Source organism: Clupea harengus, chromosome 10 (assembly GCF_900700415.2).
Source record: "Clupea harengus chromosome 10, Ch_v2.0.2, whole genome shotgun sequence".
Classification (NCBI taxonomy): domain Eukaryota; kingdom Metazoa; phylum Chordata; class Actinopteri; order Clupeiformes; family Clupeidae; genus Clupea; species Clupea harengus.
Genome location: NC_045161.1, coordinates 28,364,338 through 28,386,640, shown reverse-complemented (window position 1 = coordinate 28,386,640; position 22,303 = coordinate 28,364,338). Strand labels below are relative to the sequence as shown.

Here is a 22,303-nt window from a genome sequence, read left to right as displayed (position 1 = left end):
CCTTTGCGCTGAAGAGCATTATAAGGAAAGAGAGCAATGCATAACTGGAGGATATTGTCAATGAAAAATGTAATTGGTTCTTAGTATTTCTTCACGTTCTCCTGAAAGATTTGTCTGGGAGTGAAGCATCAGGACTGGTCTGTGGTCTCCAATGTTTAAACTCATGAAGGGCTGTCCTTTGGCTGTAGCTTGAGCCAAACTCTGTTTCTGTCTCTGCTCTGATGTGTGTGTCTGTGTGCTCACCACCCCAGTGTCTGGAGTGCTGCCGCTGGCTGTGCCGGAGCTCACTCAGATCTGCCAGGACGTGAGCGTGATTCGCTCGCACATCTCCGACCTGCAGAGGGCGAGCGAGATGATGGACCAATGGTGCCACGTGGGGTACATCCTGGACTTCCTGCTCTTCCGCATCTACCTGATGCTCATCACCTGCTATGCGGTAGTCATCATCTGCATGTGGTGCATATGGATCTACCAGTGACACAACACAACACACACCGCCTGGCACACACTCATCTGATGTGCAACAGAGAGCGAGCGCAGACGCGCACACACACACACACAACCCCTGGGCACACACACTCATCTTATGAGCAATAGGGAGCACATGAGGGAATGATGTGCTGTTGTAGATCACACACACACAGAGCCTGGGAGCACACTCCTAAGATGAGTGTGATGAAGCACACATACACAGATGTGTGTCGTTTGAGTAGTATCTTATACTATTTACGATTTAGTATCTTATACTTTTAGATCTTATAATTTTATGAGAATATGAACTAGATTTGTGCATTTAATCAGGTATATTTTCACTGAAACACTTTGCAAGAATTAACAGAAAGGAGCATGTTCCCATAATGATTATTAAAGGGTCCATCATTTTGGAAGTTGCTTGGACTGTTATAAAATGTATTGATGTATTGTATAATTTTAAGAACTCAGTGTTTCCTAGTCTTAGTGGGACAGACTTCAGAAGATAAAGTTTAAAAATGGACAATTTATTCAAATTCCTTTCTTCAACAATATCTCCTTGTTTTGAAATCAGTGTGATCAATTTAGACCATGTTTTGATGATTATCAATGATGATTAAAAACAACTTTAAAAGAATTCAATGCCAAAGAACAGTAAAATCAGTATTTTATTGTCAACATTATTATTTAATAATATTAATAGTAAAACACATCTTTATCAGTAGTGCACTTAATCTTACAATTGACCTCCACATAAAAAAGGCAGTTAACAAGTATGACCCCGCACAACTGGGGAGACCTTCAGCAGGATAAAATGGACAACCGCCACAGCTATAAAATATGAACAATTCATGAGCAGCCACCTCACTCACTCATTCTGTGACACACACACACACACGCACACGCACACACGCATACACGCACACCCACGCACACACACTCACTCTTACCCCACACCACTTCTTTTATGTCAGTGCAAATAGGGCTTTTTAACAATTGGCAACGGAAAAGAAGCACATAGTTATTGCTCAACACAGCCTGTAGGGGGCGCTGTGGCACTTTAGCATGAGAGATGGTTCTCTGAAGCACATGACTGAGTGTTTACTGTTTCTAACACCCAGATAGCAGATAGCTCTGGAGCAGATTTGACTGGGTTTGGGAATGCGAATGATTTCCAGTCTCAGCTGCTGTTTGGGAAAACATGCTTGGGCACAGTACGGCTTAGTGCCCCTTTAAAACTGGTAGGCTGCTCATTAAGGCTGCTGAAGGATCAGACACTAAAGCACGCAGCTCCACATCTGCAGAGCAAAACGTGTGCAGAACGTTTTAAGCTGCAGGATCACATTGACCAAACCAACAAATTATTGTGTCGGGCTGTTTTGCGCCAAGAAAGCAGTCAGTGGCTTGACGCCTTTAGGTATACTCTACTCAGACTCTATCTACATTAGGTAAACTCTACTCAGACTCTAGCCTTGAAAGCAAGAGAGATTAACATATTATTGTCAGAAATAATCCTAATATATAGAATCAAACTGGTCCAGGAGCTAGAGCCATGCCAATTAAACAGAAGCCAGCAGTCTTGTTATCAAAATGCCAGTGCAATAAAACATAGCCAGACCCCAATGACAGCCACACCGTTTCAACACAAAAGAAGGGATTGGACTGCGTTGTGCCCACTTCAACTGGAACACACATATTTCAAGCATTTCTTTATATATATATATATATATATATATAAATATACGCACACACACGGACCCCCACGCACGCACACACTCACACACACACTTACAGGCAAAAATGCCTGCAATAAGTACGGTCAGGCCAACATGTTGATATTGCTCCAGAATAGCCAGGAATTTAACTGAACAAGAGACATCTTGTTCTTCAGGTCCTTTAAGCACAGCAACTGGGAAACACTGAATATTGAGGAGGCCGGCATTTTCATCATTTATATCTCTATAAAACACGGGAGGAGCTGTTTTTTTTTTGGACAATCGTAATATTATAATAACAGGATTCTCAGTGCTTTTAGTGGTTGCTGCTTTTAACTGTCAAACTTTAAAAGGAAAATCAACATAAATCAGGAGGCAGAACATAATTCTCTGCATTTGCACACTTGCATTTACAGGACATAAAATTATATATAACACAATTCTTATATTACATCTCAAAACAACGCATAAAAGTAAAAAAAAAAAAAGGGTAAAGTGTAAAGTGAAGCTGACATTCATTGGATTCCGGCATAGTCGCCCAGTAAGCCACCTCATCGGACACAGCACTCTGTTTGAGAGAGAGCAACGCGGAGAGCGTCGGGGACCGATGACTGAGGATTTACTCAGCTCTCTTTGCCCATGGCTCGCTCCTTCACCTGATCCCATGGCGACTCAGCTCCCCCCTCCACCCTCGTCCTCCTCCAGGTCCTCCTGCTCTTCCATGTTCTTCCGGGCCATGCGCTCCCTCCTCTCCGCGAGACGTTGGCAGCGCGGGCACTCCTTGCTCCCCTTGAAGCAGACGCGGTGGTAGCACGCTTTGCAGTCTGAGGGGAAGACAGCACAGAACAGAGTTGAATTTTCCACTCTCTACAAGCAACTGGTGAAACAATCCTTTACAACAACAAAATGCTGAACAGACCAGTAAGGAACGACACTTGATTTGTGACTAATGCAAATGTAATCGAGTAATGAAGCCGTCTCTAACAACAACTAAAAAAAGCTTCACTGTTGCGCAAGTCACCAGTTTCAACACCCTGACTTCCTGATTTCATCCTTCTCTCCATCCACCACTAGAACAGTTCCACTGGACAAACCAGTTTATCCAGCACAAGTCTGGAAAGGGGAAGGGTTACCCACAGGCCTTTTCTAGAGAACCAATCACCACTTCAGGTTTGAGGGGAGGAGCCGAACAACAACAAAGACAGAAACCTCACCATGACAACAAAGCAGGCAGTTTGAGATTCACAGAGGGAGGAGGAAATCTATCCTAACTGTGATGTTGGAGAGCGTGTCAAGACCCAAATCTACAAAGGGTTTCTCTGCTGTGCTCCGTCCTGGTTTAAACCAAAGCTCATGTCTTTGTACATTTTGTGAACATCTTAGTATGTAAGCATTTCAATTCCACAACAATTCACGTCAAAATGAAAACATGAAAGATCCCCCAACAACACCCCAGTTCATGTTGGATTCATTAAAATCACAAACCAAAACAAAATAATGAATATGTTTATTCATAAAATAACATAATTTGTTATTGACAGGAATTCAGTATAAAAACAGGCAGCTTCCAAGTCATTTCCTGGAGAATGCATTCTTAGGCTTGAGAATGAGGCTTTCAAAGACCTCTCTCCCAACACCAACTATTCATAGTATTACAAAAAACATACAACATGTCTTAAAAAACTACTCAACCTAAAGCACACAGCTCTGCTGTTCACTTTCAAAATAAGCCAAGAACTGCCTAAAAGGACTAAAACACTGCCAAACAAGCTTGTCACTATTCTAGTGTGAAATACCAACTGGTAGGACCACCACCATTCCACGCATTAGCAGCAAGTAAATCAGAGGCAAACATATGCCTGATTCTCCACAGCTTAGAGACAACGTCCCATAAAAAAAACATACATTCATACTACTGAGGTTAGAAAGCCTGTTATCACCAGTAAAGACAGCAGAACATAAAAACCATCACCACAGCGCACCAGAGCAACACTGTCCTTCACCAACACCAGAGCGCACCACAGCAACACTGTAAAGCACCATCACCAACACCAGAGCAACACTGTAAAGCACCATCACCAACACCAGAGCAACACTGTAAAGCGCCATCACCAACACCAGAGCAACACTGTAAAGCACCATCACCACTGTCCTTCACCAAAACCAGAGCAACATGCAGTGCAATCTATGGTAAATACAAGGTCAAACATGACAAACACAGTGGTTCAAAATAATAATATTAATAATAATAATAATAATAATAATAACAACAACAAAAATAATAATGGTCACATATCTCTGGGGGTCTGAGTTCTATGGCATTTCATACACAATGCGCAGTCGAACAAACACACACGCCTTGTGAAACAGGTCATTCTGAGTCTGTCTCAGCGGACACTGACTGTACTGGTGCTGAGCGCTCTTCTCTACTCTCCTCAGGGTCTGTCCCTCCTCCTTTCTCCACACCCCTGCCTCTGCGCTCCTTTCCCTTCCTGTCTTTGCTTCTTCTCCTTGCCTTGCGTGTGCTCCTCAACCGCCATTTTCCTGCCGCCACCGCCTTCTCTGCTCCCTTCTCCTTTATGACATCACTAGCACTTCCTACTACGTCATCTACCTTCTCCTCTTGCTTCTCCTTTATGACATCATCAGCACTTTCTACCACGTCATCTACCTTCTCCTCGGCTCTCGGGACATTTGAAAACGGGTCAGAGATTTGACCAGGCTTGATTGATCTCACAGAGTGTCTTCTGTTTTTATCTTTGGGCTGAGGTTTGTCTTGAGCGTCAGCAGTGTCAAGTTCCCCCTCTAGTACCTGATCTATTTTGGCATCACCACTTTGCTCTGAAAGTCCTCCGACTTCAATCTTGCCATCTCCTTCATGCTCTATGGTCTCGCCTGGTGCTGTAGCACACTGTTTAGATACAGATCTAGTAACTCCTTTAGACTTGAACTTTTTGAACAGGTTTCCTTTCTCCTTTTTCTTTCCTTCACTTTTGTCTCCTCCTTCTATCCTGACATCCTTTATTTCGTTTTCACTATCTTTCTTCTCAGAGGAAAAAGCCTTGATCAGTTTGCCAGGTCTGAAGGCTTTGAGAAGTTTCACTATGGTCTGTTTTTTTGGACCGTCAGAGTTGGAACCCTCTTCCACCTCCTCTCCAGTTTGCGTCTCCTGCTGCTCCTCTGCCTTTCCCATCTCCTCCTGGGATAAACTGCTTCCTGATTCTCTTTCTCCCTCAGCGCTATCGTCCTGCTCCCCTCCCTCCCCCTCTCTCCTGTCCTGGGACAGAACTCTAGCCAGCCTGCCGGGGACAAGAAACTTCCAGTCTTTCCAGGAGGGGGTAGGAGAGGAGGACGTGACGCTCAGTCCTCCCACCACCAGAGGGGGCTCACCTTCGCAACGCTCGCACTTGTTGAGCTCAAAGGGGAAGATGATGTCTTTGTCATTGCCACAGAACTCACAAACAAAGCCCTTGGCCTGGCAAAGCTGCAGAAAGAACAGAAAAACAGATAAAATTGTAAGTGTAAAGACCTGAATAAACTCAAAAAAAATACACCTTTAAAATGCTGAGTGCTGACGCTTCGAGGTAAACCCAGACAGAAGCTCAATCTGGAGCCACTGTCACCAGCATCGAGTCCAGGCCTTATCCTGGCCAGATCAGAGCTAAACCTGTTTGGGAAATCCCATCTGGGAAAGACGTTAATGAATCTGATTCCTCACCACACAGCTGGCCACGTGTGCAGTGCCCTGCCGGAGCAGCTCACGCAGCCGAGGGGCCAGATCTCCGCTGCGCACCGTGCTGAGGTCATTCAGAGAGAAGAGGTGCAAGTCCTCCGTCAGGTGACCTGGGACAGAGTCAAACTGATCCAGCACCCTACAGAGAGAAAGGGAGAAACAGAGAGAGAGAGAGAGAGAGAGAGAGAGAGAGAGAGAGAGAGAGAGAGAGAGAGAGAGAGAGAGAGAGAAGAGAAGAGAAGAGTCAGTGATGGAGGAATTAAACATCTGCAATCCTGCATGCAGTTACACAAGGGAGGGTTTTCTCACTCTTTGGCCAGGCGACAAGTCTTGAAAAGGTTCTTCATGTGGAGCAGCTGAACTCGTAAAACCTACAGAAGGCAGAAAATGAGAAAAGAAGTACCTAAGTGTTACCTATCTGAATACTTATTTGGTTGAAGAACACATAGAGCACACACACACACACACACACACACACACACACACACACACACACACACACACACACTTTAGAATACAAAGAGTAACTCAGATAACTGTGCATGCATTTAACCACGAGGTAGTGAAGTGTGTTCTGTACCACATAATCTTGTCCTGATCTGACACTCTCCTAAGCAAAATCAGTTTTCTCAAATAGACAACCTGAACAGTCTCAGAGGGTTTTTAATTTCCTCTATTTCAGGCAGACTTTTTGAGAGCAAGATAATTGCACAGACAAAGGCCATTGCATCAGACTGGAACACCCCTAAGATTCAGCAACTGCTATATCCTCTTTCTTCTGTACATAAAAAGAAACGCAAGTGAAAGGGAAACCAATGTTTCTATGCAAGGGAAGTTTTGATGTACACACGCCTTGGCCAGATTTTTAAAAACAAAAACATCTTTGAAGAGAAAAGGTTTGGGTTGTTTTTTGGGGTGTTTTTTTTATCACTCCACATACTTTTATATAGAGAACGAGTCTGATTACTCCATATACCTTTATATAGAGAACGAGTCTGATTACTCCACATACCTTTATATAGAGAACAAGTTTGAACAACTAATCAATGGTGGCATAAGCAGACAAAATGCCGCAGTAAAAATTCTAACTTGGGGCTTCTATGGTCATTTCTACTGCTTGAACATTCAAACACATCTACTCAAGAAATGAAAGTCATTTTTTCCCTCTGTAAGTAACCTTCAGCACTTGCCCAGAGGTCTTCTGTGACCTTCTCTCATGTGTGTGCCAGTTAAGACGAGGCTGTGCCTACCCTGACTGCCTCCAGTGCTTTGACTTTCTTGTAAAGGCTGCTGTTGATATCATTGGGGTTGAACAGGGGGTCCCCGGCGATCTTGCCCAGGAGGTCCCGGGCAAAGTTGCTGACGTAATATTTGCTGAAGTCCCACTTCCGCAGGACTCGGCCTGGCACCACCGCCTGGGCGTTCTCGTGGCAACACTGGCAGAAGTAACGGCCCAGGTACTCACAATAGCGTAGCCTCTTGATGTAATCTGACACAAGAGGAGATTGCTGGGTGAGCATTGCATCAAAATGACAACATCGTAATCTATTAATCGTAATCAGGTGTTGCATCAAAGAGTGAAAGACTGGCGACTTGTGTTAGCGTGTTTCTGTTAGCGTGTTTCTGTTAGCGTGTTTCTGTACCTGGATCAATGCGTGTTCCACATCCAGCACACCTGTAGTTCTGCTTGGCCACCACAACTTTCCTCCTGATAGTTAGGAATGGGACAATCAGACCATTAGCCATTATTGTTTATTGTCAGGTGTAAGCCTTTTTAGTGGATTTTCAGGCTAGTCAACTAGGTCGATATCACATAAAAACAACAATATTTACTTTGTACAACAATATGCTGTACAATAAGACAGCTCTAACAGCATAACATATACAGTATGTTATGAGAAAAGACATAACATAAATGCTAACAAGTCTAACAATATTTTACATTTAGATGACATGTATACCTCTGGTTCCAACACAACAATAATGTATTGTATAATATCTCCACATACTTGGGAGCGGGGTGGATGTTGAAAATGATCTGAGGTCGCGGGGGAGCCCACTCCAGGTTTCCCCTCACTCGTATCCGTAGTTTATAGATATCCGCGTGCTCGCCGTCATCAGGGGAGATGGGCAGAGAGTCAGGGATGGGGAGGAGCTGTATGAAGACACGTCAGTCAGTGAACAGGGTCTCTGTATGTGTGTGTGTGTGTCTGCATGTGAATATATATGTGAATATACCTACAGATGTGTGTCCGCGTCAACATTTTTGTATATACGAGTACATATATATCTGTGCAAGCCTGTGTGTGTGTGTGTGTGTGTGTGTGTGTGTGTGTGTCTGTGTGTATATATACACACACACACGTACCTTTTGTGGAGCATCGTGCTCTGGGACCAGCCAGTCCAGTTCTGAAGCTGCTGGTAGCTGCATGCCTTCAAACTGCCTCAGGAGTCCCATGGCCACAGACTCTGCAGAGTTGGACTGCAAGCAGCTGGGGGATCTGGGGAAGGAGGAGGAGTATGAAGTACTGACACACACACACATATGAGGTACTGTAACCCACACATATGAAATACTGACACACACACACACACACACACAAAGTACTGACACACACACACATATGAAGTACTGACACACACGAAGTACTGACACACACACATATGAAGTACTGACACATACACACACAAAGTTCTGACACACACACATATGAAGTACTGACACACACACACACACACATACTGACATGCTCCATACAGGATAAAACAAGCATGACATATGACACACAAAACAAAAGATCAGACTTTACATGGCCACACATCCAGTCCCAGATACACCAGATTCATATTTAAATGGCATTACTCTGAACCCACAGACACACACATCCACCAGAGGAATACTGGGGCATCACTTCGCTGTGACTCTGCCATCAGCCTGAGCTACATCTTATTACCTTTCACTTTCACTTTTAAAGTTCCATCCCAGCCTTTTGAGCTGTGGATATGTAATCCTGTGAGTTCTTGACTGACTGACTGACTGACTGACTGAAGGCAGTGACACTTACATGGACTCAGAGCTGAGAAACGATCTGCTGCTGGACATCACACTTCTCTTGATGTCTGCATCTAACAGCAAGGAACAGATATGGCTTTAGGACACACAATCACATGACCCAGTACAAGATCAACATCAGATATTAATTTTCCTTGAGAACTACGACTAAGAGGTCGATTCTAAAAGGCATGTGTGATGTAATCATTAACGTCTTTGATCTACTGATTATACAACATTATCAGTCATGAAAGAATTTAACAGGCAAGACCGACTATCACTTCCAACTCTAGATGACAGAATGAGATAAAGCAGTAGAAGCCATAAAAGCTACAAGAGCCTTGTATTTCTCCACCATCACCTGTCATTAAGTGCAATACACTCTATACATTAGACCAGTTATTGAGTGATCACTCCTTTCGCTTTAGTTTTAAAATGACTTTAGTCTTAATATTGAGTATGTCTTGCACAGTATATGGTGATTGGGATGATGTCTTGCACAGTATATGGTGAGTGGGATGATGGAAGATGTTATGTTTGGTTGGATGGAGAAACTAATGAAACATTTCGCCCAGGGATGAATGCAGAATGTTAGAGTGAAGAGTTTGGTCCAAAATGGGAAATGGAAGATTGAAGGAATAGTTTTTTTTATTCATACAAAAATAACCATTTCAGACGGCTCTCAATGAGTGGCAACTACAGGCCTAAAAAAAACATTTGTTATTTATTTATTTGTTCATTTCCCAATTTGGAATTAATCTCTGCAAATGATCAATTACTACGAAGCACTATCCTCTGGGTGACGTTTAACATGTAGTGCTTTCAATTCAGGCGAACACAGATGCAGAGCAGGCAGCAGGGGACACAGCCTAAGCAAAGCATGGTGTCCCAGACAGCACAGAAGGAAGACAGCATTTGCACACAGAGTCCATTTGAAGCGTTAGGGGGGGGGGGGGGGGGGGGGCACCTCGTGCCTAAAAGCTGACTAATCTTCAAAGCAGCGATTTGGAATTTCAAAGGACTGTCAAAAAGCGCACGCTGTATATAGACACAGGACACCGGAGGTTCTACTGAAGCAGGATTCACTATTGCGCGTGGGGCAGAACAGAAACTCAAAATACATTCGGCTTCTTAAAAATAATACTACTGGTTAATACTACTCAGGATTAAAGCTTAAGTGAAGCCTGGGTACACTCCCCCATGCACACGCTCAAACCTAAACATGCAGGCACACGCACACGCGCACGCACTCGCCCAAAATGGCCCTACCAGAGTCTCGTGGTGGTACATTTTCCAGTGCAACATGTGCATGTGTGTGGACACACACTCATGCCCAGGCAGTCGGGGTCGCACACACACTCATGCCCAGGCAGTCGGGTGAAAGCGCGCTTTGTGTTTGGCCTAAGGTTAGCTCTACGGCAACAAGCTGCAGACAGATAGCGACTCTGGAGAGATTGGGCCCCAGATTAGGCCGAGATCCCAGAGTCCAGGCTGCTACCTGTCTGACCCCCCGACCCCCACTCCCCAGCAGATACCTGAGAAGAGGGAAGCGAGCGACAGCGATAGGCCACTCTGAGAAACCACCATCAGTGCCTCACCCCCACAGCCATCTAAGGGACAGAGACTTGACTCAGGTCGACTCCCACACACACACCCATGCAGTTACACCCCCACTGGCTGTAAGCGTGGATTTGCCCACGTTTAAAGCTCACAGAAGCGAACGCACTCCACTTGACCCGTGACTGGACTCCATGACCACAGCCAATGTTGTTGCAATACCAATAGCATATACAAACAGTGCTCAGCACATTCAATAAATGAATTCATTTATACAAAAAAAAAAGCACTGTCCAATACCTGCCCTGAAACTGAGAGAGGGCATTCACAGGTGTGAACTCTTTAAGAAGCAGAGCTAAATATTAGCCTGTGCTAATGGTTTGTAGTGATTGTACAGAAATATGAATGATGATTGATGAATGCATGATTGGAGCGTGATGGAAATGATTTTCAGTGACGACAACAACAGATAGCTAAAAAAAACGAATGCATTCTTTAACCCACCCAACACACACACACACACACACACAGCATGTTCCTGCTCTACCTTTAAGCTCACACTCTTCAATCTCCCCAGCAGAGCCAGAGTCAGAGAGGTGAACCGAATCCTGGGAACTCCGGCGGGATCCTCCACTGTCTGTGGAATGGAATCCTGGAAGGGAACAGCAGAGGAGCCAAAAGATTACATTAACATTCCACGGTACGCTTCTATTTACATTTGTTTTCATTTACACTGTTTACTATGGAGATCAGGAATAGACATCCCACACTTTCAATGCACCACCTCTAGGCACTCCTCACCCAAGTATGTAGGCGTTGCCATGGTGTGAGAGGCTGTTACCATGGTGCTACACACTGTTACCATGGTGCGATAGCCTGTTACTGTGGTGAATGAGGTTGTTACCGTGCTGTGAAAGGCTGCTAGGTGGTTCTCGGCTGCGACGGATCAGTTGTCTGCGCATACGGATCTTCTGCTTGAGCTGTTGGATCTCGCTGTCGCTGTCAACCTCCTCTTCAGCATCCTCCTGTTGCCGCCTCATGTTGCATTTCATCAGCTCAATGGCCGCGATGAGCGACTCCGATATGCTGAAGTGAGCGTTCTCCTGCACACAGTAGGGGGATTTATTGAGCTAGGCATCGTGATATTACACTATGTCACACCCCAGGTTCCCAATACATCAACATCTCGATAAATTGAGTAAATTAGGTGCCTGGCGATTCCCAGCCCCAGCAGTCAACTGTGTGAAGTGGAAGATATCAGAACTGTTGTTACCATCTTGCTCTACTAGTGGAGATAGAGGAATTTTGATGCTGGCAAAGACTGTAAATTAAAAGTTTTGGGTGTTGGCTGACCTTCTCCAAGTCTGCACAGCTACCAAAGTCCTGCTCAGAGAGGTAACTGATGAGGCTCTGGCCTTCTGACGGCTTCCGGAACATACCATCTGGGATGCTGCTGTACTGGGAGCCATCTGCATATCAACACCACACACACACACACACACACACACACACACACACACACACACACACACACACACACACACACACACAAGCGCACAGATAGACAGACGTGATTTGAGGTATACAAACACATTATAACTTACTTGATTTTGTACATTCATGACCATTTTAGTGAAAAAAACAAGCCCTCTTGGGTCACACTCACTGGACTCCATGTAGAGAGAGCTAGGAGTGCTACGGCCACTGCTGTTGGGCGAGAAGGGGTCATAGTCCTTCCCACAGGCATTTTCACCAGCCGACTCTGATATCACACACACACACACACACACACACAAAACACGCATGTACACACACACACACACACACACACACACACACACACACACACACACACACACACACAAAACACGCATGTACACACACACACACACACACACACACACACACACGCACACCAACATTAATATTCACTAATTCCTTGAAGTCTGGCAATGATGGGTTGAAACTTACAATGGGATGGAATACGTGCAAAAATTAAGAACAATGGAAAGGAATTGGATGGGTTGGAAACTGAATTAACTGATAAACATCAAGACATTTTCATTGAACATAAAAATAAATCATGATGAAAAATGAATCCATGCTGTATGAACTGATAGCCTATTTAGGCCAGATTGGGGATTTCTACAAAACAAATTTCCACTCAATAGCTCGAGCACACCTGCACGGCACCATGATGCTTCCATGAACACACATACAAAGGCACTGCATAGGAATTCGTTAACAAGACACAATCAACATGGTCCAAAAAGATTTGTGAAAGTGCCTCATTTAACTACAATCTAAAATGGTGTTTTTTGTAAACTCTAAAGCCTAAAATTCCGTTCAAATGCGATAAGACTGAACTTAATCTAGCAAAAGGTTGAGTAACATAGTTACATAAGCTACTGTAGTAAAATTTAAATAGGCAGTAGAATCCACATTGTTTGGTTAAATTCTATTACATTTTGAAGACCTGTTCAGATTCTGCAAGCCACTACTTGTTTAGTCAGGGTACGCCCCCTAAACCTCCTCTGGGCAGTCACACTAACATTTGGGATATCATCTTTGTTTGAACACATTTTTGTCAGTTGGGTCTGTAAAAGGGAAACATGAGGAGTTCAAAGAGTGAGGAACTTTGGTAAGGCAAGACCTTCACGGCCAAAAGTGTAGAATTAGTGACCGTGAGATCTGTGATAATTCATGGCCTGGGAGAAAAACAGAAGTCTGATTCAAGCCTCATTGGCAAACTCCCTAGTATAAACTTCCTCATTATAGGTGCAGTCAGAGACTTTGGTAAGGACTTGTTTGTAATAGCTCTCCCATGATGGAATTTGAGCACAAAACAGTCTTTGAATTAATCTTGGAATGAATGTCTTACGATGCAAAATAATAACACAAACACAAAACAGTCTATAAATTCACAACGGTCTGCATTCACAAACACACACATGACACACACACACACACACACACAAGCGATGAGAGCAGCAGATCGGGTTGATCCACCAGCCAAGAGCGATACGACAGACACAGCACTGAGAGGAGGAAGTGTGAGCATGCAGAGGGGTGAGAAGAGTAAGGGGGGGCACTGCAGACCTGCCACAGGGTCCTCTATAATAATGGTGATTTTCCTGTGTCCCCCTTCTTCACCACAGAGAGTTAACAGAAAGAGAAAGACAGAGAGAGGCAGAGGAAACTGTTACCAACAGAGAGTTAGACTGGAATTAAAAGAGAGAGCGCCCGACTAAGGGGAAAAGAAACTTTTTTCTAAAGTTATTAAAAGCTTGCACTCACCTACACAGAGACATTCTACCAAGCAGATGCATACACACACAAAATTCACCTCAGCTCTTATGTGCTAACCATGTCTCTACTTATGTACACAGTAGTAGTTTACTAATGAACTTAAGTAAATAAGGTATTTCTTCAGTTCTAGGAGGCACACTAAATATTCTTGTAATCATGTACATGGACACCCACCCACCCACACAAACATTGTTTGTCAAACACTCAGACACAAATAGTTGATCAAACATGCACAAACACTTGATGGTCTCTCTCACACACTCACACACACACACACACACACACACACACACACACACACACACACACCCCCTCTACTCACCGAGCCTTCTCTTCTGCGTGACCCCTGTGTCGGACAGTGACCGCGTGTGACCCTTGCTGTGACCCCGGCCGGACCCCCGCTGACCCTCGGAGAAGGAGCAGCGTCGTGGCTGTGCATTAGAGGCGTGGCCCTGCACGCCTCCCGCCCCTCCCCCGCCACTACCGCTGGCTGCGCTGGGGCCCTCGCCCGCGCCCTGCCCGCTGCTCCGCGTGGAGCCCTGTGAGTCCCGCCGGCTGCGCTGCCCCAGGTTCCCGATGGCCAGGTACTCCGGTCCGTCATCCAGCTCCAGCGCCTCGGCCGAGTCGCCCAGCTCCCCCCCCGGCGCCGCGGCCGCGCAGGGAGACTCAGTCAGCGAGATGCGGGGCACAGCGCAGGATGGCCCCACGATGGAGAGGTGCTGCTGCTGCTCCCCTGCGCCACCACCACCTCCACCACACTCCCACGGTGCTCCGATGCCGCTGTCCGAGGCGTCTGTCTGCTGCCGTGTAGCGCCTGTGGTACAGTGGGCAGGGGCACAAAGACGGAGAGAGAGAGAGATGGAGAGAGAGAGAGAGAGAAAGAAAGAGAGAGAGAGGTTTAACACTCATTTGTCTCGAGGTTTAAAACCATTGTCTAACTTTCTCACACAATTACACCACTGAAACACCTAAAACATTAAAAACCAAGAGGAGACAGGAGACGAGAGACGACAGAGAGAGAGAGAGGGAGAATGGAGCTATGTGAGCTTAATGTTTTTAAAATAGATAACATTCCCTGTGCCCCACTTACTAACCACCCACACTTGACGTCTCAACAGGAACGCCAAAAAGCACATGCAAATCATTTTCAACACTGTGCACTTTTTGTGCGCAGACAGGGAAAGCATTCAGGCCACTCTGGCTATTCAGAGCATGGTGTGTTCCCTCAACACACAAAAAGCAGCACACAGAGGCACCTATTCTCCTCCCCAGGCCTCTTCCTGATGCTGCCGCTCTTCCTGCGTGTGAGCGTAGCGGCATTACGGCTAACCTGAGGTGCTCTCTGCCAGGCTCAGGGGCGACCCCGCGGACCCCTCCCTCAGGGAGCACTGGGAGGTGGTCATGCGGCGGGACAGACCGCTCAGGGCTGCCTCGGCGGTCCTCCAGTTTCCCATGGCCCCGGGGAGCACACAAAGACTCTGACTCTTCAGCATGCCCAGCGACAGCGGATCCTTTAGATGAGAGAGCTGAGAAGGCAGAGGAGGAGGGCAACAGAGGAGGGGATTTTTGTTCGTGATTTCACACGTCAACAAATGAATTGGTCACATGTCACTAGCAGCCATGCAGAGATCAGAGAGTGAGCGCGAGCGCGAGCATGAGCACGAGCACGAGCACTCACTCTGACGGTGTCGATCAGAGCCAGTAGTCGGGGGTTGTTCTGCTCCACTGCCTCCAGGCACTGGAACATGGCAGACACATGGGGTTCGCTCAGCACAAACGCCTCATCTGGAGAAAGAAACAATATCAACATGTCAAACACCTAGCCTGTGTTGAGTGGAGAACAGATAAAAGTATGACCCAGTCAAGTCTTTTTCACAGTCATAGTGAAAGTCTCATGCCACTTAGCCTAGCCATCCTAGCTAAATAAAGCACAGTCATAGTTAGTCTCATGTCACTTAGCCTAGCAATCCTAGCTAAATAAAGCAGTCATAGTTAAAAGTTCCATGCAACTTAGCCTAGCAATCCTAGCTGTATAAAGTCTATAGTGAAAAAGTAGAAAGCCCTGAATGAATCACTAACTTGCACTTTGTGCCCTTCTTCCTCTTTCTTATGACTCAATATAAACTGCAGAAATAACTCTGCTAACTTTGAGCTAACTATCACAAGGGTCATAAGCACACAGACAACAAGAGAGAGAGAGAAGTCTTGACAGACACAGACAGATGTGCTGTGTGTTGTGTGTTACCATTGTAATATTTGCAAGTGTTGTGTGTTGTGTTACCATTGTAATATTTGCAAGTGTTGTTCTGGTGTTGTGTGTTACCGTTGTAATATTTGCAAGTGTTGTTCTGGTGTTTGAGCAGTGGTTTGAGTTGAGCCGACAGCGAGTGGACCTGAAGGCTGTGCAGAAGCCAGCGCTCAGCCTTGTAGCTCTCGCCCTGAACCTGCATGCCACTGCTCAGAACAGGCTCCAGCTGGCTGAACTGCAAAGACAGCAAACAGGACAAGTAAAGCTTAATTGTAGGTAGCATGACAGTAACACATAGTGTATGGATCAGTGGTGTGTGCAGATTTCACTCAAGAGACGGCCATAACGGGGGTCATATGAGGTTACAGTTTGAAAGGAAAGGTGTTGGTTACTTTGAAATGGACATTGTCCCCAATTAAAGTAATTACAGTCCTACAATTCAATAAGCTCTTTGCACGTGGCAGAAATGTGATTCCCAGAGATGCATTCAGCGTTAAGGCCCGTTATCTTTTATATATTTGTCCCACCAATGATGGACTCAGGACTAAGAGAGTGAGTTAGTGAGAGAGGGCTGTGAGAGAGTGAGTTAGTGAGAGAGTTTGTGAGAGGGTTTGTGAGAGAGTGAGTTAGTGAGAGAGAGGGCTGTGAGAGAGAGAGATAGAGAGAGAGAGAGAGGGCTGTGAGAGAGAGAGAGTGAGTTAGTGAGAGAGGGCTGTGAGAGAGTGAGTTAGTGAGAGAGTTTGTGAGAGGGTTTGTGAGAGAGTGAGTTAGTGAGAGAGAGGGCTGTGAGAGAGAGAGATAGAGAGAGAGAGAGAGAGAGAGAGCTGTGAGAGAGAGAGAGAGAGAGAGAGAGTTAGTGAGAGAGAGGGCTGAGAGAGAGTAAGTGAGTGAGAGAGTTTGTCAGAGGGTTTGTGAGAGAGTGAGTAAGTGAGAGAGAGGGCTGTGAGAGAGAGAGAGATAGAGAGAGAGAGAGGGCTGTGAGAGAGAGAGAGAGAGAGAGAGAGAGAGTGTTAGTGAGAGAGAGGGCTGTGAGAGAGAGTGAGTTGGTGAGAGAGAGGGCTGTGAGAGAGAGTGAGTTGGTGAGAGAGAGGGCTGTGAGAGAGAGTGAGTTGGTGAGAGAGAGGGCTGTGAGAGAGTGAGTTTGTGAGGGGGTTTGTGAGAGAGTGAGTTGGTGAGAGAGAGGGCTGTGAGAGAGAGAGAGATAGAGAGAGAGAGAGAGGGCTGTGAGAGAGAGAGAGAGAGAGAGAGAGTTAGTGAGAGAGAGGGCTGTGAGAGAGAGAGAGTTAGTGAGAGAGAGGGCTGTGAGAGAGAGTGAGTTGGTGAGAGAGAGGGCTGTGAGAGAGTGAGTTTGTGAGGGGGTTTGTGAGAGAGTGAGTTGGTGAGAGAGAGGGCTGTGAGAGACAGAGAGAGAGATGGCTGTGAGAGTGAGTTAGTGAGAGAGAGAGTGAGGACTGTGAGCATGTTCCAATTGCTGATGGAAGTGGAAACATTGCTCCTCAACTACGCATATGGACAGCCAAACTCTACCCACTCACTCTGTTCTTTTTCTTTTTCTCCTAATCCAGACTATCTTCGCTATGGGACGCTGCTGTAATCTCTCCACCCGGTCTACCCGTAGAAACCCTCTGCCAATTGCACCCACCGCCACCGCACTGCCGTACACTTACTCTACCTCATACCCTATGCTAGCATTTATATACAATATATAATATTGCCACCATCAACATGTTTCTCTGTTCCTACTCCCCTTACCCCTGTAACAGTAAACCTTTGAGCACAGTGTATACCCACTAAACTGGTCTTGTTTGTATCATGTATTTACCACCGGATGTCTGTATATATATTATGTACACCTACCAAATGCAGGATATGTACAACACCTTTTGTTTCCCATCCCCTTCTGCCACACAACCCTCCCCCATCCCCCCTTCCTATCATTACCCGCCCGACCTCAAGCAGATGGGTCCCCCCTTATGTGCCGTGGTTCTGCTTAAGGTTCCTTCCTGACTAACATGGAGTTTTTTCTCGCCCGTGTTGCCAATGTGCTTGCACTAAGGGGGTTCAGGCTCTGGGCTCTGTAAAGCGCCTAGAGACAATTGTATTGTTATGGTGCTATATAAATAAAATTGAATTGAATTGAATTGAATTGAGAGATGTTACGTTACCTGTTCCACATGAGTGGCCAAGTTGGGGCTGATGTACCGAACGCACCACACAAATCGCCAGTAGTCCCTCTGCTTGTTATACACCTGAAACACACAACAAGGGCATATATAACACAACAAACAGACCCAGCCAACTAAGCAACTGGATCGCTTTTTTACTTCATGTTATAAAATACAACCATCACCGTCCCCATTCCAATCTGTCATCGAAAATGACATACTCTCTCACCTAGAGACTATTTGTGTCTGGGACAAATAGGACAAATCTGATTAGTTACGAAGCGGACTTGCACACCATAGTGAAAAATAAACTATTTGAATTCCCGTGTTCCAGAGTCATTTTTTATCGGAACATTGTTTTGTATGGCTTATTTTGTACTAACTGTCAGTTACACCTTTATGTAGTTTATAATGTGTGCGTTCTCTTGGGCCCAGTCACAAATGAGATCCGACCCAGATCTGAACAGCATGGTTGGCCTGGGTTACTGTACCTGTTCATTCTTCAGCCCATGACTCAGAATGCTGTTCATGTCCTTGTGAAGTCGCTCAAGGCCTCCATATCGTGACCAGACGATTGGGTTGTTTGTGGACAGCAGCCCCTCCACGGTGGTTTTAAGGCTGGAGAGCAGCTTCCAGTGTTCCCTCCTGACAAGACAACATGGAACATGAGGAACACACACCAAAACTGCCCAAGACTAGATCAAGACTCTGGTAGCTGGTACAAATCCAAACCTGTCTGGATTGAAAGGGACTGTCACCAGACACATAAACATGACAAACACATAGTGGGCATCAAAAGGATGGCTAATGCAAAACAAAGAAACGAATGAACAGAATAAAACTCTTTTTCAGAAGACACGTGAAGCAATCTGAGTTATGATCCTGAAAAACAGCTTGACTGAAAATTAAACTGCAAGCTAAGTTCCAGGACTTCCTCATTTTCTCTGGCATCAGCACTCAGCCCTGGAGTTGTGTTATTTTTCCAAATACACTCAGCCCACTTTTCATAACTATAAAAAAAACACCAACACATGTATTTGACCTCTCAAGACAGAGTGCTTTTATGTACAGGTAAAGGTCTGGTATTTGGCAGACGCTTTTATCTAGAGGTAATGTAAGCTACACAAAAGTCTCATTTATCGCAAATTCTGATAAAGTTAATTTCACACAATTAGATAATTGACCCTGGCTGAACATAGGGACAATTCCTATTCCAATTACTAAACAGGGTAAGAATCCAGTCTTGCGTTAACCTCAAACTTCCCTGACTCTATGCAGACATTTCTGAAGTGTCAGAAGCTTGAATCCGAAAAGTCACATGCTTATGCTCCAGCGAAATATAGCCTAACTAGCAAAACAACAACAACAAGGCCTGTGAGGTGTAGGTCTCTATCAGCTTCTGTCTTTCTTCAGAATTTCCCCCAGATACGTTCTCAAAAAATCTTCTTCTCGCACAAACCACCATGGTAGTTCCTGGTCATATGTGATGACTACTGATGTGTTCGTTAGGCAGGCCCGACAATATCCACAAATTACCAAGGCTTATTAATGCAAACCGAAAATGTCAATCTTATGGCAAATGCTTTAAATCGCCGAAATGACAGACCAAGTCAACGTTAAAGTGCTGTCTGCTACTAACTAGATAGTTAGCTGAAATAGGTATCGTCGCTGACGATACTGATTTATAAGAAATAAGTCAAATTGAAGAAAAGTAATTTTACATGTCAATTCACTTTGGTCGTTAAATATATGTCCTGATAAACTTGTGACTTTAGCAAGCAACATAGGCTAAAGAGGAGACTTTTAAGTTCGGTGGTGAAGTTAGCAAGTGAACGTTAGCTCGCTAGCTAGAGAGCTAACATTCACACCTAACAACCAGTTTTAACAGACACTATTGTAACTTTTATCGGGACATGTGATGGAATTTATTACACATCTTCTACATTATTACATTAGTTGGCATTATCAACACGTAGTGTCAAAATAAAGAGGAATACTTTGTTTGCCTCTACACAGTCTACCAAAGGGCTTACCATACCATAGACTCAGCTAAGTTACCATAGCTATATCACAGTTCTTGCATTAGCTGTTAAGTTCTGTGTTGTGTGATTTCAGCTGCTGTCAACATGTTCACGCAGTGGCTACGTTACACCAAAACGGCTATTTGCAGCAAAAATGTAAATTAATGAGCTAGCTAGCTTACTTTACAGCACTCAAAACGAGAAATGTGCGTACCTAACTCACATAGCTTGCTGGTTAGCTAGTTTGGATTTGGGCGATAGATGGCTAGCTGTCAAAACCGGAGATTAAATTAGCAAGTAAACTAATTTTACCTGAGTTCCAAAATTTCTAACTCTGTAGGTGACTCCATGTCTCTAGATCCAGGGGGGAAACCTATTCCAAGGTCAGCCTCCCCCCGTAATCTTCCCAGTTCTTGTAAAATCACTCGTCACAAGCATAGGTCGCTTGACAGGGAAGCTAGCCAGCTAGCTCGCCAGTTAACCCATACCCTCAAAACATGAACCCTGTTTTTTTTTTTTTGCTCAACACGTCAGCAAACACGCCTTAACATTGGCCAGAAGCCCGTCTATTGGAAATTCTCTCATTGGCCATTAAAGTCGATATATTCCACAATCATATAGAGCCATAATAAATATTGACATGGAAATCGATGGCATAGATACAATCTCTTTGAGAATTTGATCAGTTACAGCAGTAGGCCTGTTTTAAAACATTATCACGTTTTATTAGTGAGATAAGTTAATAACTGCTTACTGGACAATGTCATGCTTTCAAACAACATGGTTTTTGTTCAAATGCAAACGATTTATGAACTGGCTTTCCCTACGGGAACCCTATCACTGCTATGCAGATGACAACTGTTCTCCACTGTACTTGTCGTTCCCCCAGGATGACTCTACGAATTTCTGCATGCCTCAGTGATATTTCAGTTTGGATAATGGATCGTCGCCTTCAGCTCAATCTTTCTAAAACTGAGCTTCTCGTATTCCCAGACAACTCGGCTACCCCACAAAATATTAACATCCAGCTCGGTAAATCTTAATTTAATTCAATTTTATTTACAACCCCAAATCAGAAAAAGTTGGGACGGTATGGAAAATGCAACTGAAAAAGAAAGCAGTGATTTATAAATGTACCTTGACTTGTATTTCATTGCAGACAGTATGAACACAAGATATTTCATGTTTTGTCTGTTAAACTTCATTTGATACATTTGTAAATATACATCCATTCCTGCCATTCATTCTGCAACACATTAAAAAAAAAGTTGGGACGGGGACAATTTAGGGGTAGTAATGAGGTAGAATAATTAAATAATTATGTGATTTGAAACAAGTGATGTCAACAGGTCATTGTAATCATAATTTAGTTCAAAAGCAGCATCCAGGAAAGGCCTAGTCCTTAAGGAGCAAAAATATGCCGATGATCGCCAGTTTGCCAACAAATGTGTGAGCAAATAATTGAAAACAATTAAAAACAATATTTCTCAAAGAAAGATAGTAAGGGATATTTTACCCTCCACAGTGCATACAATAATTAAAATATTCAAGGAATCTGGAGAAATGTCAGTGCATAAAGGGAAGGGGCGCGCAAGCCTAAGCTGAATAGGGGGACCTATCCGCTTGGAGCCAGCCTAGTAGAGAGGTAGAGATAGAAAAAGAAGGGGGGAGACAATCAGAAACATGGCAGATTAATCCGTACACGGGTCAGGATAAGCATGCAAGCATACATGTGGTAAATGTACACAATGCATACAAACATAGATGCATGATGCATGCAAAACTGATTGTGGATAACGTGGGGAGAGAGCATTCAAGTATTGTAGGTTGTAGATATGTAAGGTTACTAATGCAAGGGTAAGAAGAGCAATGAAACAGAAAACTATGTTGATTGTGGCAATTCTTTACATTGCAGGTAAAGGCTAGTACAGGGTACAAGGTAGAATAAGTGCATGACAGTGTGATGAGTGGGTGTAGGATGAGGGTTTCTGTAATTAGATCAGGGGCGTAACTATAGGAGGTGCAGCAGGTG

General features: G+C 44.6%; 1 protein-coding gene across 2 annotated transcripts; it reads right to left on the bottom strand.

Moving 5' to 3' along the window:
- Window positions 1-1,121: 1,121 nt before the first annotated feature.
- rubcn (rubicon autophagy regulator) lies at window positions 1,122-20,796 on the bottom strand. Of its 2 annotated transcripts, XM_031574716.2 has the most exons (21): window positions 20,584-20,796; window positions 18,742-18,895; window positions 18,251-18,334; window positions 16,161-16,320; window positions 15,516-15,622; window positions 15,168-15,363; window positions 14,160-14,651; window positions 12,195-12,290; window positions 11,882-11,997; window positions 11,433-11,631; window positions 11,076-11,180; window positions 10,507-10,581; window positions 8,985-9,045; window positions 8,288-8,420; window positions 7,929-8,074; window positions 7,563-7,627; window positions 7,170-7,408; window positions 6,229-6,290; window positions 5,905-6,058; window positions 5,577-5,670; window positions 1,122-3,010 (listed from the first exon to the last, which is right to left on the bottom strand). In XM_031574716.2, the coding sequence occupies exons 1-21, from the start codon at window positions 20,619-20,621 to the stop codon at window positions 2,859-2,861; spliced, it is 2,928 nt and encodes a 975-aa protein (XP_031430576.1). In that variant the 5' UTR covers window positions 20,622-20,796; the 3' UTR covers window positions 1,122-2,858. The 2 variants fall into 2 exon arrangements, with proteins under 2 accessions (XP_031430576.1, XP_031430577.1); XM_031574717.2 differs by lacking the exon at window positions 10,507-10,581.
- Window positions 20,797-22,303: the final 1,507 nt, after the last annotated feature.